Consider the following 16,193-nt stretch of genomic DNA (forward strand, 5'->3'; position numbering starts at 1 on the left):
CAACCGAATTTTTTTTTTTTTTTTCTTTTTCTTTTTTCTTTGCCTTATTGCCTAGTTATTACTCTTCGATCTTTGCACGTCTTGTTTAACACCCTTTTTTATTACTAGCAGATTCGAGCTTCCGATGAGTGTCTCTCCAGGTCATTAGAAATCTAGATATACCAAAAAAAAAAAAAAAAAAAAAAAAAAAAAAAAAAAAAAAAAAGAATCAAAGTGAGAATAGTTGGCACAAAATGTAACCCGTCACCGTGAAATGGCTTGTGATAGGTTGCGTATACCTTTCTTTTATTCTCGCCCTGCAGCTTCGACGGCTACATGCAGGGTGGAGTGCAGGGTAGGACGATGGGATTGTTTGTGCTTTCGGTGTGACGCGCGAGCCGGGCGAGATGCCGTGCAACTTGGCCCGGAATGGCTGTAACTACGGAGTATCTACGGAGTAGATGAGGAAATGAGCGGGTATTCTAGACATGCGGACGGTAACGAAGTACCCCCATTGATTTTCCTTTTTTTTTTTTTTTTTTTTTTTTTTTTCCTTTTCTTTTGGGTCTTCGGAGATGAAGGCGCAAGTCGTCTCCAGCAACGGAGTGGGCGGAATCGAGACTGGCCGCTTTATTTTCTTTTTACCCTTTTTTTTTTTTTGCAACCCACGCAATTTCCAGCAGGCTATTTTTGGGAACTTCCCGGGCATCAAACTCCGCTGGACTGCACTCTCAAACCACTTCTCGGGGACTGGAAAATTAGGTATCCGCCCCCTGAAAACTCCTCTTTTTTTTTTTTTTTTTGACAATACCATACAATATTTCAAGTTGTTCCAGTCACGTACCTAATTACTTAGTATTACTTGTGCTTTGCGATGTCCACACCCCCGTTCCGGGTGATCTAAACGTGAAATCCCGTTTCCCCACATCTCAGTCACCATGCCACAGCAGCTAAACGTCGTGGCATTGATATCGGGCGGGAAGGATTCGCTCTATTCCATCTTACATTGCCTGAAGAATGGGCATAGGCTGGTGGCGTTGGCGAACCTGCATCCGCCCTTGACGCGGAGAGGTAGAGGTGACGACAATAATGACGATGATGATGATGATAGGCCGGAACGGGAGGAAGAAGATATGGATAGCTACATGTACCAGACGATCGGATATAGTATCATACCTCTGTATCAAGAAGCATTGGATGTACCACTCTATCGAAGAGAAATCAGGGGCACGGCGGTGGATACGGCGCGGGACTATCAAACTCCCGCGACGCAGTCGCGCCAGGAGGGAGGAGGAGAAGAAGGAGGAAGAGGAGGAGGGGAAGAGGATGAGACGGAATGTTTGCTTTATCTCCTGCAGGATGTCATGAGGGCGCATCCGGAGGTGAACGCAGTGTCGGCGGGTGCGATCCTCTCGACGTACCAGCGTACTAGGATTGAGAATGTGGCGGGGAGATTGGGGTTGGTGCCGCTTGCTTGGTTGTGGATGTATCCGTATCTGCCGCCGCCGGTGCAGCGGGCTGGGCTGCCTGCGCGCCCAGTCGCTGCCGTTGCCGGGTTACTGGAGGATATGGCTGCTTGTGGGTGTGAGGCGAGGATTATCAAGGTTGCGAGCGGTGGGATGGATGAGGGGATGCTGTGGGAGAATGTTTCGGCCGGAGATGGTCGGCTAAGAAGGGTGTTGGTGAAGAGGATGGGGATGCTGTTGGAGGAGGGAGTGGAGGGAGCGGTGCTGGGTGAAGGGGGGGAGTATGAGAGTTTGGCCCTGGATGGGCCGAAAGAACTGTGGCAGAAGAGAATTCAGGTCCGGGGTGTGGAACGGGAGAGGGGAGAGGCAGGCGCTGCCTTTGTGAAGCTAAAAAGCGCAAGCTGCGTCGAAAAGATGGGAATAGACGACATGGGAAGTGTAAATGAACTACGGATTCCGCAACTGTTTGACGATGGGTTCAAGCTGGTGTATGAAAGGATCCTAGCAAGTACAGGGCAATACGCCTTGAGAAAAGAATCCCGTGAACTACCATATCCTGAGGCAGACAAGACCTGGGCCGTCGAAACGCTTCAATCAAAGATGGATAACATCTGGGTGATATCTAATCTGTCTGCTCCCGAGGCCGGACAAGACTCCGCGACGCAGATGAAATCCATTATGACAAAGCTAACGGATGCCCTCCGTACTCACGAACAGGAGCTCGGCGCCGTCACCCCAGATGATATCGTTTACACCACCATCCTTCTCCGATCTATGGATGATTTCGCTTCCATTAATTCCGTCTACGGATCATTATTCACAAAGCCCAACCCTCCAGCACGGGCAACTGTCGCCTGTGGGAATAGGCTCCCACCAGGGATAGATATCCTCGTATCTTTCATTTTAGATCTCGGATCACCGGTCCACCGGAAAGGCCTGCACGTCCAATCACGGTCATATTGGGCGCCCGCGAATATTGGCCCTTACTCGCAAGCCGTTGGGGTGCCGCGGGACAAGCAATCTGGGTTCGAGCAAGATGGGGGATTGGTGTATATTGCAGGTCAGATACCCTTGGATCCAGCGTCGATGGAGCTGGCGAGGCCAGATGTTGCCTTCACAGATCCGCTTTCGTCATTTATTCATCATACCGTCCTTTCTCTACAGCATCTGTGGAGGATAGGGGGTGCGATGTGCGTTAATTGGTGGCTGGGCGCTGTAGCCTTTATCGCACAAGATACTGGCATATCGTCAAAAGCCGCCGTTGCATCAGATATCTGGGAGAGGATGAACACGGGCAGCAGCCCATCGGGAGATGAGGATGACGAAGAAGACTCAATGCTGGACGCGTGGGATATCAAATATGGCCGCAAGCAAGATTTCGGCAGCAACAAAAAAGCCACCAGGGCGCTCCCTGATTTTGGTATCGTTGGACCCTCATCCAAGATACCGCCATTCCTGGCCGTCGAAGTCGATGAGCTCCCACGCGGTAGCGACATTGAATGGCAGGGGCTAGGGGTCCGGTCTGCCCATGTCGATATCACCGAGGATAGCTCTGAAGGGATCTCCATTAGTCATTCTGAGGGTGCTGAGTTTGGCACACATCTTGCCATCGGCATTGAAAAAGTGAAACCTGAAGATGTCGAAAAATCCATAGAACAGGCCATGTATTTGGCAAGAAGGCGCTTGAAGGACGGGACGCATTACCAAGCTACCATATATACTCCCTTGCCCGCATTGTGCGTGAAATTGCTAGCGCAAATTGTGCCCTGCAGGTCTGTCTGGGGTTGTGGTGGAAGGGAGCTCTCTGCAGCACTTGTCCTGCATTCGAGATCCTCGCAAGGATCCCAATAGTGTGTGATGTGCCACAAATACGACAAATAGCACATTGGTGTGAAAGTGTATATATGTATGTACTTACAGATATATTAAAGTACCCACGGAAGCATAAAACAGGACAGACTGGCCATAGCCTGCTGAAGAATCATGTAAGCCTTGCGTGAAGAAAGATCCGCTGTTTGTCTTGGCCGCCGCTTTGGCGACGTGGTTCGAGGCTCCTGGCATGTGAAACCCAATCTGGAGCTTGATCGCCTGACAGCCACAAACATACAAATTCCAGCTGCCAGTCGAGCCTGAATCGAATGAAGGGCTATCTCTCTATTTCTTTAGACTCTCGAAAGTGCTCCTATCGCAATATCCTGCCGGTTTACTGGAACGTCACCTTGCCCGCAGCTCCAAGCCATCTCTCGCTCATGCTCCTCAGCATGGCAGCCCGGAGTCACCCAGTACGACCATCATAGCACAAAACAACCCCCCCCCCCCCCCCCCGGGTACGCAGTCCCCTTCTCCTATCTCCGCATATAGATCGCATGGCATCCAACGACGCCGACAACAGCCCCAACGAAGATGCAGCCCATCACCCTTCTCATATCCAGATTGTCGCCCGGAATCAATCCCTCCGCAGGCTCTCAAGATCTCCGCACCCGTACCGCCGGCGACGGATAGAACAATTCGGCTCGGAGACTGGGTCGAGTGAGTATAGTTCTGTATGGGTGAAGAGCCGGAGGACTTCAAGCGATAGCGGGACGGACGCGGACGACGAAGGGAATGGCGTCTTGAAGGGGCTACCTGCTCCACCGTCGCGGAGGGTTACGGTTGGGACGGATGAGGATGAAGGTTCGGAGATTTCGGACAGATTGAGAGCCATTCGGAGAGGCAGGAGGAAACGCTCGGCGGAGTCGACGGAGGACCAGCTGGTGTCTCTGCGGCAACGGGGCAGAAGTAGGAGAAGGTGGAGGGTGGAAGTTCTAAGAAGGCTTTGTGAGACTGTTTGGATTCTTACAGTTGCCGCCGCTGCGCTTTTACCACAGGAAGTCCGCTCTGTCGTCCGAGACTGGAGGAGAGGTATACTCTTTCAAGAACAAGGTGCCTTGATTTCAGCGCTGATCTTAACGTGTTAGAGCTATGGGCATATATAATCCTTTCCGCAACCCTATACGCTATACTTCCCCTACGGATATACCTTCGCAGGCTGCATTGGTCAGTTTTAAGAGCAATCGCCTTTTTTCCGTTTTCCCGCGACCTTGATCCCGCTCCGTTAATATACCCCATATATCTGCCCGTGCTGGTGGCGTTATCGCTGGGAAAGACCGCACATACCCTACTCCTACCGAATATAATACTCTGCATATCTTCTCTACCACCATATGTTGTCCCTCTTCATTATATGGCCCATGGATACAGCCTCACTCACTGGGCCATCACGATTGTCCCATCGATTGTGGCTGAATTCTCATTTAAGGCAGAAAATCCACCCAAGGTCCTGACTTTGCTCAACATAAACCCGGAAATACTGGTTCTGCTTTTTCCGCTTCATCAGGCTGTGGCTTCCGTTCTACAGTCCCTTGTCACGACTAGCCTATTGCCAGCTGAAATTCCTCTTCTGGCTACTGGGTTGATAAATATCCTCCTATTCGCCGAATCACCCCAGGCTGAGATTTTCAAGGCACTTCTGTGGCTTGGCGGGCTGAGTGTATATATATCATGCAAGGATGTCCTCTTCTGGGAGATTGTATTGGCGAGAATCCCTTCATGGAAGTTTCGAAGACCGTCACTCAGCCAAAGCCAATCGGAGGGGCGTTGGAATTCGATTGACCGTCAAGTCTGTGACAAAGTATATGATTCTTTGAAAGACGGATACCAGTCTCAGTCTGACGATGCTGACGGATGGTTTGTTTCTGCGAATGCTCGACTTGGGCATGAAGTACGATGGACACCGCCTAGGTCGAAACGCCAACAATCGTTTTCTGTCGTGGACACGATTGACGTTCATGAGCCTTCTTTCGACGGGACTAGCGGTTTGTGCAGCCACCGACGACGACGACATACGTTCTCTACGGTGGGCGATGCCAGAACTACACCCAGCGGCCGCCGGAAGCGATCCTTGCCTCCTACCCTTCGGCCGTTCTTGTCATTGACCTTGGTCCAAGCCAGAGTTCGAAAATGGGCGTACGCCATGTTCGTGTATCTCATTATCCTACTTATAATCCTGGTCCCGGTCCGATCGTATATTAGTCAAAACGCCCTCCAGGGCCAGGAGCCCTTTGGATGGGCTGTTGGTTACCTGTTTGGAAATATCCCTTCGCTCAGATTTTGGCTTGTGATGTCCGGTTTCGACGGTTGGGCAAGTTTACCCCCTTGGTCTGACAAGGCCGCTGAATTCTGCCGATTGGGATGGATTGAGCATCTCCGACGCGATACCTTTGGTGAAGCCAACACCCGGCTCGTCATCTGCGCTTACTGCATGCTCGTTCTCGTCGTGGGCATGGCGCTGGTAATCCGACTGAGCACCATCGTCGAGGTAGACACCCGGCGCAAGATCTTCCACGGCATGATGGTGGCCATGTTTTTCCCTACGACCTTCGTGGATCCGGCGTTCACTGCACTGGCCATGACGCTGATCCTTGCCATCTTCTTGCTTCTGGAGCTCTTTAGAGCATCGCAGGTCCCGCCTATTTCTAAGCCGATTACGTGCTTTCTTGCCCCGTACATCGACGGGAGGGACTACCGCGGTCCTGTGATCATCTCGCACATTTTTCTTCTGATTGGCTGCGGTATACCGCTCTGGCTCACCCTTGCCGGGGCACGACACGGGGGAGACTGGCCGTGGGTTGGTTGGGAGATCGAAGAGCGAGATATCAGCATGGTCAGCGGCGTGATATGTGTGGGGATGGGCGACGCAGCAGCATCGTTGGTTGGCCGGAGGTATGGACGGAAAAAGTGGTTTTGGGGAGGAGACAAAAGCCTGGAAGGCAGCTTTGCGTTCGCCGTAGCTGTCTTTGTCGGTATCGTTGCGGCGAGGGTTTGGCTGGTCGTCGGGGGCTGGTTGCCCGAGATATCGGCGCTGGATACGCTGGTTAAGGCGATGCTGGCGGCGGCCGGGTCAAGTTTTACGGAGGCTGTGCTGACGGGTGGGAATGATAATGTTGTTGTCCCGCTGGTGCTGTGGCTGCTTGTACGGGGGATGAGAATATGATGATTATGGTAGGATGAAGTCTTCCTGGTCAGTACATTTTTTAAAAGATGATAGACTTGTTGTGTTTTATCGGGGACGTGGAGCTTGTGTTGGTTACCTACATTCGATGGCTATGGATTACAGATCAGCCTCTTTTATCCTCCAAAGAAAACACCGTTGAGTGACGAAAGGCAGCCATGGCGGCTCCGGAACCAGTGCCCAGTTTACCAGAATAGAGTAACTTCACTTTGATGCCGAAATCAATGATGCCTGACAGGAAGTCGTTGGGCCGTACGGAGCATTAGTGAGATGGGCCGGATCCCTGCGATGCCTGGGTCTGTAGGCCGATATCCGGATCCCAGACAGAGAGTACTCCCTCGTAGAGCCGTGAGACTTGGATCACACCAACTTGGGAGTATGATGGCGATATAAATTCGGTCGGCGGGCGTGGTGTTTTCAGGGTGTGGAGTGGCTATCGTCCCGGTAATTTTCGGCTCAGGCTCCTCGACCCAGCGGTTATTCGAGAGCAGTTTTATTTCTGTAGACGTGCTGGATGGACGGTTAACGGAATCCAGCATCTGCAGTTGTTGGGCCGTTGTTGTGCACCCTATATTCCTTTCCCTTGAATTTTTATATTTTATTTTTATTTTTATTTTTTTTAAATTAAATTTTGGACGGTGAGGCGCTCTGCCATGCGTGGCTTCGAGACCGGTCTGGGCGGTGAGGGCGTCGCGGGTGACAGTACAACCGGGTGACGACACCCAAGCGCATTTTCCTGGAGGTGGAACAGACAGATCACCCAGGCATGAAACAGCGCACATCAGCCGGCTGTCGACTGGGGAATGGCGAAACCGTTGCAGACGGTGGATGGACGAAGCGGACGGCGCGGTGTGCTGTGGAACCCCTGGTGACGATTCCCGATGGGGGATGGCGTGCTGCTGCGAGGAGGTACAAAGTCCCCCACGGAGTACAGAAGTCGTTAGCTACCTCGCCCGGTGCGCTGATTCGCGCGGGCAGCGAAGTACCGGTACTTGGGCGGCGACGGAGGATTGAGTCACGGGGAGGTGGGTGCTAGCGTGCCAAGCCACCGTGGCCAGTCCCCCAGCGGTTTCGGCAGCCACTAAACCCGAAGCGGCCTGGGCCCATGCACCGACAAATGTACCGGTACCTCTCGCCCTCTGCGCGCTGCCTTGGGGCTTAAACCTACCCAGGCGGCTGTTGCTCTTCTGCCAGGACCAACACAGCAATCCGGCTCGCATCTTGGCCGGGGAATGCTCTCCCGCCCGTTGACCTGTCACACGTAGACATGTAAGCCTGCCTTTCGACCCATGTACATCTTGTTCTTCCGACTTCCCCAATCAGAGGCGGCGGCGGGCTGGTGGTTCCCCATGTACTTTGGTCTGAGGTGAGGATTATGAGTTAACAAGGTACCGGTACATATGAATCCCTGATTGAGGTCATGCAGTGAATTCCCCCCAACCTTCGTTCTGCCCATCGCATGTTAGTCTAGTCATTAACCTCTGCATTTCTACATCCTCCAACAACACCCGTTGTCGCCCTGACAAATTTATCTCCGTATATATATTTATATATGTGTATGTGTGTATTTTTTTTAACTCTCACATATATACATAACGTCTACGTTTTTTTTTAAACCCAACTAACTCTCCTGGGCGGTATCTAATCTATCTGATCTGTATCACGTTGTTCATCTGCTGCTTATCATCCTGCTCCCATCTCTGTATTGTATTGTATCCGCCATACATCATCGCCGTACCTTGGGAGTTCCACCACCACCCGTTCCTGAACTGCTTGATTTCTTGGTATGTGCCAGTCATCTATCATCCTTAGAAGGCCCTCTATCATTTCTTGATGCTTTTTTACATCCTTGTTTGAGGTTGTTTTCTCTCCATCTCCCATCTTATCTCGTGCTGCCCGACGATTCTCCTTGCGTCAGCGATCAACCACAGCTCATGGAAGCTTCCATGGGTGGGCTGTTTGTTCTGAGGGAAGGCACACCGCATCTTGCTGTCTGTCGCTAACGTCTCTGCTGCCTGGCATCAGTTATACGGCCACCTCCACCCATTGTTTTTCCCATCCCGCCTGGCCCACGAATATAGCTTCGACATCGTTTTACCCATCTCCCATCAAAACGTATCCGCTCGCCCCTGATGGGCCCGTGCATCGGGACACTACGACCAGTGCCGTAGCCGCAGGCGTAACAGGGGTTGTTGGGTTGATAGACACCGCATCAAGGACCTGGCCGTGACGATGGCCGCCCTTCAGTCACCAAAGACGAGCTCGAGACGATCGAAAGGGGATGGAGATGGAGACACGAGGGACGTGATCCTTGGCAAGTATACCAAGATAGAGGAGATAGGGCGTGGCAGCTTTGCAACTGTCTACCAGGGTATCCATAACGTGAGTGCCCTCATCCTTCCGGCTTCACTTGGTGCTAGTCTTTGAATATACGATGCGTTACTTGGGGGGAAAGAGAAAGGGGGGGCTTTGTATATGACGTGTTTGGTTTTATCTTGTCTATGGAACTTTTGGGTATCTTGTCTGCTGACAGTGTCCACCTTAGAAATATCGGTCCTGTGTGGCGATCAAAGCAGTAAATATAAGCTCGCTCAATCCGAAGCTGAAGGACAACTTGAAACTGGAGATTGAGATTTTAAAGGGCCTTCAGCATCCTCACATCGTTGCGCTTATAGATTGCGACGAGTCAACATCATGCATCCACCTGGTCATGGAATACTGCGCTCTCGGGGACCTCTCCCTCTTCATCCGGAAGCGCGATACGTTGAGCAAGCATGAACTTACAAGGGACATGATAGCCAAATACCCTAATCCTCCCGCGGGGGGCTTAAACGAGGTGATCGTTCGTCATTTCTTAAAGCAACTTGCCAGCGCCCTGCAGTTTCTCCGTACCAAAGATCTTATCCATCGTGATCTAAAGCCCCAGAACCTCCTTCTTAATCCACCGCCGAGCACGTATGCAAAAGGTCTACTTAGAATAGTTCCTTACAAGACTAGGGAAGATTCCTTCACCCCGTTGGTAGGAGTAGAGTCGCTGCCGATGCTGAAGATTGCCGATTTTGGATTCGCTCGGTCATTGCCCGCCACGTCTCTTGCCGAAACCCTCTGTGGTTCCCCGCTCTACATGGCTCCTGAGATTCTGAGATACGAAAAGTACGATGCGAAGGCCGACCTCTGGTCCGTTGGGACGGTCTTGTTTGAAATGGTGGTAGGAAAGTCTCCGTTTAGAGCCGGTAACCATGTCGACTTGCTTCGGAAGATTGAACAGGGAGAGGACAACATCAGATTCCCAATTCAAACTGAAGCCTCCCCCCCGTTAAAGAAACTGATCCGGAGCCTGCTGAAACGGAACCCGGTGGAGCGTCTCAGCTTCAAGGACTTCTTCGAGTCATCCGTGGTTAAGGGTAATATTCCGGGGCTTGTCGACGAAGATCTGCAGGCGCAGAGGGAGAGAGATTCTCGTCACGCTGCGCACGCTGCCCGGCGAGATCCTTTGCCCTCGCGTACCAGCGACGGAAAACTAGAAGATCGCCCCGCTAGCAGCGCTTCTTCTCCTCGACCGCCCCCAAGCAATTTTACTCGCCCAGCTACTAGTCCTGCTGTGCATCACGTTGGGAGCCGAGAAAATCCTGATTTACAGCGTGTGGCAGTTAAGGCCCGGAAAGCCAGTGTTGCCTCAGTGACTGGTTCCCCGAGCAAGGAGGAACTTCGCGACCACAATGCAAAGGGACCCGTTACGGAGCAGCCAGGGCCTCCTAGCCCAGCTAAAGAGAGGGCCACAAGCAGGAAAAACTCGTCTGATCAGCGGATTGACGACATTTTGGACTCAGAAAGAGAGCGCGCAGCACAGGATGTGGCATTTGAACGGGACTATGTGGTGGTGGAGAAACGAGCAGTAGAGGTTAATGCCTTCGCCGACGAGCTGGCTGCAAGCCCCCGTTTCCAGCAGCAGCACCAACAACTGATAACGAAGCAAGCTGGAGCAATTATTCGTCGTGCCACAACTACTGCCACTCCTCAATTATCTAGCTCTCCTCGTGACGCTATGTCCCGGGCAGTGGCCACCGCTTACAATCGACCACGTACAGGATCTACTCACAATCGTCATAATTCCTATGACCGAAGATATGGCCCCAGCCCAACATCTGCAACTTCGGCTATATCCAAGGCGCTCAACAAGGCCAGCGGACGACTTTTTGGTGTCAGCTTCTCGCCTCCTCTTGCGTTAACCAAAGCTGGAAGGTCTCCACCCATAGGCTACAATGCGTTTCCAGCCTACCCCCTTGCTGAAGGGAACCTTGCCGTTGTCGGAGATGGAGCTAAAATTCAACCTCCGCTGGATGAGGATACCAAGGTCTTACACATCATTGAGGAGATTGCCACCCGCAGCGATGTGGTCTATGGATTTGCCGAAGTGAAGTACAAACAACTGGCTCCTCTGACACCTTCTATGCAAGCGGACACTGCTATCAAACCAGTGGTTAGCCCGGAAGCAGTGGACACACCTGAAGCGAACGATACCGGCTTAACAGTAGACGCAATTTTCACACTATCGGAAGAAGCTCTTGTACTCTACGTGAAAGCTCTCTCGTTGCTGGCTAAGTCGATGGATATTGCTGGAGCCTGGTGGGCTCGCAAAAACCGTGGGGAGACCATAGGAAACTCACCAAATGTCAATGTTGGGTGCCGCGTAAATAACGTGGTGCAATGGGTCCGAAACCGGTTCAATGAAGTACTCCAAAAAGCCGAATATTCCCGGCTCAAGCTGTTGGATGCTCAGAGACAGCTTCCCTACGATCATGCACACCATGCCAGTCAGGTTGGACGGGTGTCCGTCGGTGCTCTTGCTCATTCCTCTGATCAAGTTGTTATCAGTTCGGGCATCACTGCGGAAAAGTTAATGTACGACAGGGCGCTCGAGATGTCCAGAACAGCTGCCATTAACGAACTTACTGGGGAGGACCTTCCGGGCTGTGAAATTGCATACATGACAGCGATAAGGATGCTTGAGGCCGTGTTGGAAAGCGACGAGGATCCTCAATTAAGTGGCGAGCGCGCGGGCGAAGCCGCGAATACGGTATCGAAGGAAGAGAACGGAGAAGTTAATGGTCTTCAAGGCGAAGACCGGGAGATTGTGGTAAAACGTATGTGTCCTTGGAATTTGCATGCATACATGAAGTATTGTTTTTACTAACAAATCTAAAGTGGTTTCTAGCATACGCATTAGGCTCACAGCGCTGAAAAAGAAAATTGCGCTGATGACGAAGAGGACCTCGGCTCCTGCTATGGTATCTCCTGCGAGAACTCCAGCCTGTCAACCCCCAGTGGCGTCACCAGTTGTACCTCAACCATCGTCTCGGTAAAAGCACGCTAAACAAGCGCTGCTAAATAAGAGAGTTGCTTTGCAGCCTCGTGGGGGTGTAAGATCTTTAATCGGTAGAGAGTTGGCTGCTCCATTCTGTGGCCCTTTCCCAAGTGAATATCCAAAGATACTTATACCGCCACTTTACGGCTCCGAAGGTTTCGCCTATTTTCACCTGAATTCCGATAGTCCTCTCGCCATGAAGTTTGTGACTATTGGATCCCGTACAATACTGCATTTGAAAATACTGGGCAAGCGTCGAACAAAACAGCCTACTGAGTGGTGCTTGATTGAGAGTCTAATGCCTCCTCTCCTGCACGTTTGTGATTTTTTTTTTCAGGGTTCGAGCCAGCCCTCTCCTCTATTTCGCATTGGGCATCCATCAGCATGACCGCTTTATCTCAAAACGGCACAGATGGAGCTGTGCTGAGATTCTTTTGATTCGATTTCTATGCTGCATATACTGTGGCATGACACAATGACTGCACCTCTTAACGGAAGACTGATTGCATTCCTTTTGGATTACAACTTCATTTGGCGTTTGGTGTGCACTCTTTTCCTCCTGTGAGTTTTCAAAACAAAGAGGGTCTAAAGTGAACCTGGAGGCAATTGCTCGCATTTTATCATCTTTCAACTATTTCTGGGACTTGGAGTTTACAGAATTGGGGGCCTTTGAGGAGTTTAGCAATGAGCTCTGGGAAGGAAGAACATTGAAGTGTTTTTGAAAGTGTGAACCTAGCATTTTATGGTTCTTTCTCTCTTTCTTTCTTTCTTTCTATTTTATTTTATCTTCTTCTTTTTTTCAGCCTCTTTTATCCTTTCGACTCTACTGTCGTCTTCGCAGTCGGTGTTGATCTGCTTGGAACCTGAGAGCTACCTTTGTGTTTTTATGTTAACGACGATTCTGATTTCCGGTTTCGGCGAGATAGGCTGGATTTGGTCGGCATGCTGTGGAAGTCTATGGGCGGGAAACTTCACTGGGAGTATGAGGATGGGAGAGATATACAGGTGCTGTTTGGGATGGCTGGCAGCCCTGGCTTCGAGTGTTGATCAAATCTATTCTATGACTGATGGGCGGGCGATATGGATCTGTGTGATTTTTGCATCTATGCTTTGCTAAGTGGGATTGGAGTCTGCCTCGAGCAGCTAAGACATTATATATTTATGAACATCATTATATTATTATTATTCTTACTATGATCCTTGGCTTTCCCTGCTCTTATGGAAATTTGATTGTATGGGAGAATGCACTGCCGTATATATATCTCTTGAAGGCTGCTCTGTCTCTGACCTTCGCCAGAGATATCGGTTCGTCCCTCGCGGCGATCTTTCCCGCGCAAAACCGGCTTCTGGAGGCGCCTTTCCTTCTGCCGCTGTTCCTTCCTGGATAGGCCGTGTCAAAAATGGGAGTTGCATCCTCTACACCTCTTGCCGTGTGTGGTTCTATCCCAATTGGTGCCCAAAAACATTTTCTTGTCTTCCCTTTTTCTTGCTTGCCGATCGCACGATGAATATATAGAATCAATCAAAAGCTAAACAGCATCTGACGAGTCCCTCCTTTGGAACCTCCCCCTATGGCGCATGTTGAGAACGCTGATATCGAGCCTATCTCCTCTCCCGGGAACGGGAGCGACGTGTCTACTCTAGCCTCCGCGGATATCCCATCCAATCGGATTGGAAAGAGCCAGTTGTCCCAGGAGATAAGTCCTCATGCTCTGGAGAAATTGGGTATGTATGCACTGACGACCAGTAGAATTGAGAGCTTTTTGGTAATCAGGTCCTCTGACGATGGGAACGTTGCTGATCCTTTTTTGTTGGGGGGAAACCCATAGACACGGCGAGGACGTGCGTGTCCGATGATATTCCGGGCAATCGAAGGCAGATCGGAGTGTTCACTGCGACCTTCTTGGTGTTTAATAGGATAATTGGGACGGGGATATTTGCTACCCCGAGCACTATCCTGGCTTTGACTGGGAGCGTTGGCATGTCGTTGACCGTTTGGTTCGTTGGAATGATCATCACCATGGCGGGTACGGCTGTATATTTGGAGTTTGGAACGGCAATTCCAGTGTAAGTGGAGGAGGCGGTCCGGTCCCCTTTCTTATTTGTAACCTGTCATCGACATATCTGACTTGAGGGACCACTGACAGGAACGGTGGGGAAAAGAATTACCTGGAGTATGTGTATACAAAACCAAAGTTCCTAGCAACCGCGATATACGCTTCATATGCGCTGTTCCTGGGTTGGGCGGCAGGAAATAGCGTTATATTTGGAGAATACCTTCTTCATGCTTTTGGGGTACAGGTCAATCGGTGGAATCAACGCGGCATCGGGTTGGTCTGCATCACCGTCGCCTTCATTATCCACGCTACCGCAGTGAAATGGGGGCTCCGTATTCAAAACACACTGGGTGTCTTGAAATTGGTTGTCATTCTTATCATTGCCGTTGGCGGGCTCTTGGCTTGTGCCGGCTTTGTGAATATAGACAGGCCTCGTAACTTCGAACGTCCCTGGGGTGAAGGGCCACCCACGGTGTATGGCATAGTTATGGGCCTGTACAATGTCATCTGGTCATACGTTGGCTATTCGAATGCGAATTATGTATGGTGCTCAGCATCGTTTTTGCAACAGCGTATCGTTTCGCTAACCATCGGCCAGTGCTTGAGTGAGACTCGTAATCCGGTTCGAACGTTGAAAATAGCAGCACCTATTGGCGTAGCGATGGTTGGGATTCTGTATTTCCTTGTTAATGTTGCATATTTTGCTGCCGTCCCAAAGGAAGAGATGCTTCTATCCGGGCGCATCCTCGCGGCATCTTTTTTTCGGAACGTTTTTGGGTTCAAGGCCGAACGAGCGCTATCAACATTCGTTGCTTTTTGCGCGTTTGGCAACGTCCTGGCTGTTTTGTTCTCCCAGGGCCGAAGTACGTGCGTATGCATCTGGACATAGATAATGGCTAACCATGTTCCAGTCGTCCAAGCACTTGGAAGAGAGGGAGTTCTGCCGTTTTCGCGGTTCTGGGCGAGTAATAAACCCTTTAACTCTCCTGCAGCTGGACTATTCCAGCACTATATCGTCTCTGTGGTTGTCATGCTGGCGCCGCCGCCAGGAGATGCTTATAACTTCTTGCTCAAGTGAGCCTATCCCTTCTACCAACCTTGCCTGTATTGGCCTGACATGCAGTTTTCAAAGTCTCATCGGATATCCACTTTCGATCGTGAATGTCCTGGTCTCCGGTGGGCTTCTTCATATCTACTTTTGTCCTGAGCGCTATCCCACCTGGTCTCCTGGTATTCGCGCTACCTTGCCGGTGACCTTTTTCTTCTTCTTCTCCAATGTGTATTTGGCCGTAGCACCGTTCCTGCCTCCGCCAAGAAGGGTGGGTAATGTCTATGAGCGTCTGCCGTATTATACTCATTGTCTTGCTGGGCTCGCGATCTTTGCGCTTGGCGCTTTGTACTGGCTCTTCTGGGCCAAGACTCTTCCTTGGATGGGTGAATATCGACTTGGCGAGGAATCCGTTGTTGGGCAAGATGGCTGGGCGCGAAAGATAGTCCAGCGGATCCCCACGGCTCCCGAGCTGGAAGAGCAAGGGCGGAGGAATGGGAGCATGTGATCGTGGATAAACAGGTGGGTAGCTGGAAAACAAAGATTTCACTTTGTTTGGGGTAGTGGTAGAGCTTACAGTTGGCTTATCGATGAGAGTGTACGGAACAAAATTGATCAATAACAAAAAGAAGCAATAAAGGGGATTCTGATTGTGCTGTCAATACTAAGATACAGCATCAACAGAGAGAGAAAATAAGAAATAAAAATAGAAAAAGAAAAGATGTCCCAGGGTTCCTATGGGGATGCATTCCACGGCGAACTTGTTAAAACAAAGTAGGATTTATCCCCTCAAACTTGCTGGTTAAAATTGATCTGGCAGGAAGCCAAGAAAAGAGCTTGCACTTAACCAATCCATGAATGATTGACAAGACAGGACTAGTTAATGTGTGCATGGTAACCTGCGGCATTAAAAAAAAAAAAGGAAAAGGACAAGAAAGAAAGAAAATAAAGTCTCTTCTTCATCCGAGCTGTTACAATCTGGAATTCCGCTGCTCATATGCAGCGGGATGGGTAAACTGCAGGATTTTGAAGAAAGATGTGTCCCTCAAGTCAACATTAGATCACTTGCGCTGTGCTTAGTCTCTTGACGCTCTGTAACACTTTTTCCACGAAGTTGTTGACCGGCTCGGGAAGGGTGTGCATGTAGATGTGCAAGGGCGTGATGAGGCGTTTGCACGGGCGAGTAAGGACAAGCCAACAAGCCAGCAGAACATCACTTGGATCACCT

General features: G+C 50.7%; 4 protein-coding genes across 4 annotated transcripts; all 4 read left to right on the top strand.

The window, feature by feature from the left end:
- Nucleotides 1-124: 124 nt before the first annotated feature.
- Nucleotides 125-3,296, top strand: D8B26_004508 (uncharacterized protein; the record flags this gene model as incomplete). Its single annotated transcript, XM_003065028.2, has 2 exons — nucleotides 125-140; nucleotides 913-3,296. The coding sequence occupies 2 exons, from the start codon at nucleotides 125-127 to the stop codon at nucleotides 3,294-3,296; spliced, it is 2,400 nt and encodes a 799-aa protein (XP_003065074.2).
- Nucleotides 3,297-3,588: 292 nt separating this feature from the next.
- On the top strand, nucleotides 3,589-7,076 carry D8B26_004509 (uncharacterized protein). The gene is made up of 2 exons (XM_066124507.1): nucleotides 3,589-4,346; nucleotides 4,403-7,076. Exons 1-2 carry the CDS (start codon nucleotides 3,812-3,814, stop codon nucleotides 6,475-6,477), a joined length of 2,610 nt encoding a protein of 869 aa, XP_065980588.1. The 5' UTR covers nucleotides 3,589-3,811; the 3' UTR covers nucleotides 6,478-7,076.
- Nucleotides 7,077-8,091: 1,015 nt separating this feature from the next.
- ATG1 (Serine/threonine-protein kinase) lies at nucleotides 8,092-13,033 on the top strand. Its single transcript, XM_003065030.2, has 4 exons — nucleotides 8,092-8,279; nucleotides 8,521-8,877; nucleotides 9,041-11,639; nucleotides 11,701-13,033. The coding sequence occupies exons 2-4, from the start codon at nucleotides 8,728-8,730 to the stop codon at nucleotides 11,856-11,858; spliced, it is 2,907 nt and encodes a 968-aa protein (XP_003065076.1). The 5' UTR covers nucleotides 8,092-8,279; nucleotides 8,521-8,727; the 3' UTR covers nucleotides 11,859-13,033.
- A 398-nt stretch (nucleotides 13,034-13,431) lies between these two features.
- On the top strand, nucleotides 13,432-15,473 carry D8B26_004511 (uncharacterized protein; the record flags this gene model as incomplete). Its single annotated transcript, XM_066124508.1, has 6 exons — nucleotides 13,432-13,585; nucleotides 13,690-13,927; nucleotides 14,008-14,458; nucleotides 14,516-14,780; nucleotides 14,829-14,991; nucleotides 15,050-15,473. The coding sequence occupies 6 exons, from the start codon at nucleotides 13,432-13,434 to the stop codon at nucleotides 15,471-15,473; spliced, it is 1,695 nt and encodes a 564-aa protein (XP_065980589.1).
- Between the last annotated feature and the right edge of the window lie 720 nt (nucleotides 15,474-16,193).

This window comes from Coccidioides posadasii, chromosome 2 (assembly GCF_018416015.2).
Source record: "Coccidioides posadasii str. Silveira chromosome 2, complete sequence".
Taxonomy (NCBI): domain Eukaryota; kingdom Fungi; phylum Ascomycota; class Eurotiomycetes; order Onygenales; family Onygenaceae; genus Coccidioides; species Coccidioides posadasii.

Bases quoted from the DNA above. Each gene is read 5' to 3' on its own strand.
- D8B26_004509 (XM_066124507.1), top strand. From the start codon at position 3,812: ATGGCATCCAACGACGCCGACAACAGCCCCAACGAAGATGCAGCCCAT. The intron at 4,347-4,402 runs GTATACTCTTTC...TTAACGTGTTAG, and splicing joins CGTCCGAGACTGGAGGAGAG to AGCTATGGGCATATATAATC.
- ATG1 (XM_003065030.2), top strand. From the start codon at position 8,728: ATGGCCGCCCTTCAGTCACCAAAGACGAGCTCGAGACGATCGAAAGGG. The intron at 8,878-9,040 runs GTGAGTGCCCTC...TGTCCACCTTAG, and splicing joins TCTACCAGGGTATCCATAAC to AAATATCGGTCCTGTGTGGC. The intron at 11,640-11,700 runs GTATGTGTCCTT...ACAAATCTAAAG, and splicing joins CCGGGAGATTGTGGTAAAAC to TGGTTTCTAGCATACGCATT.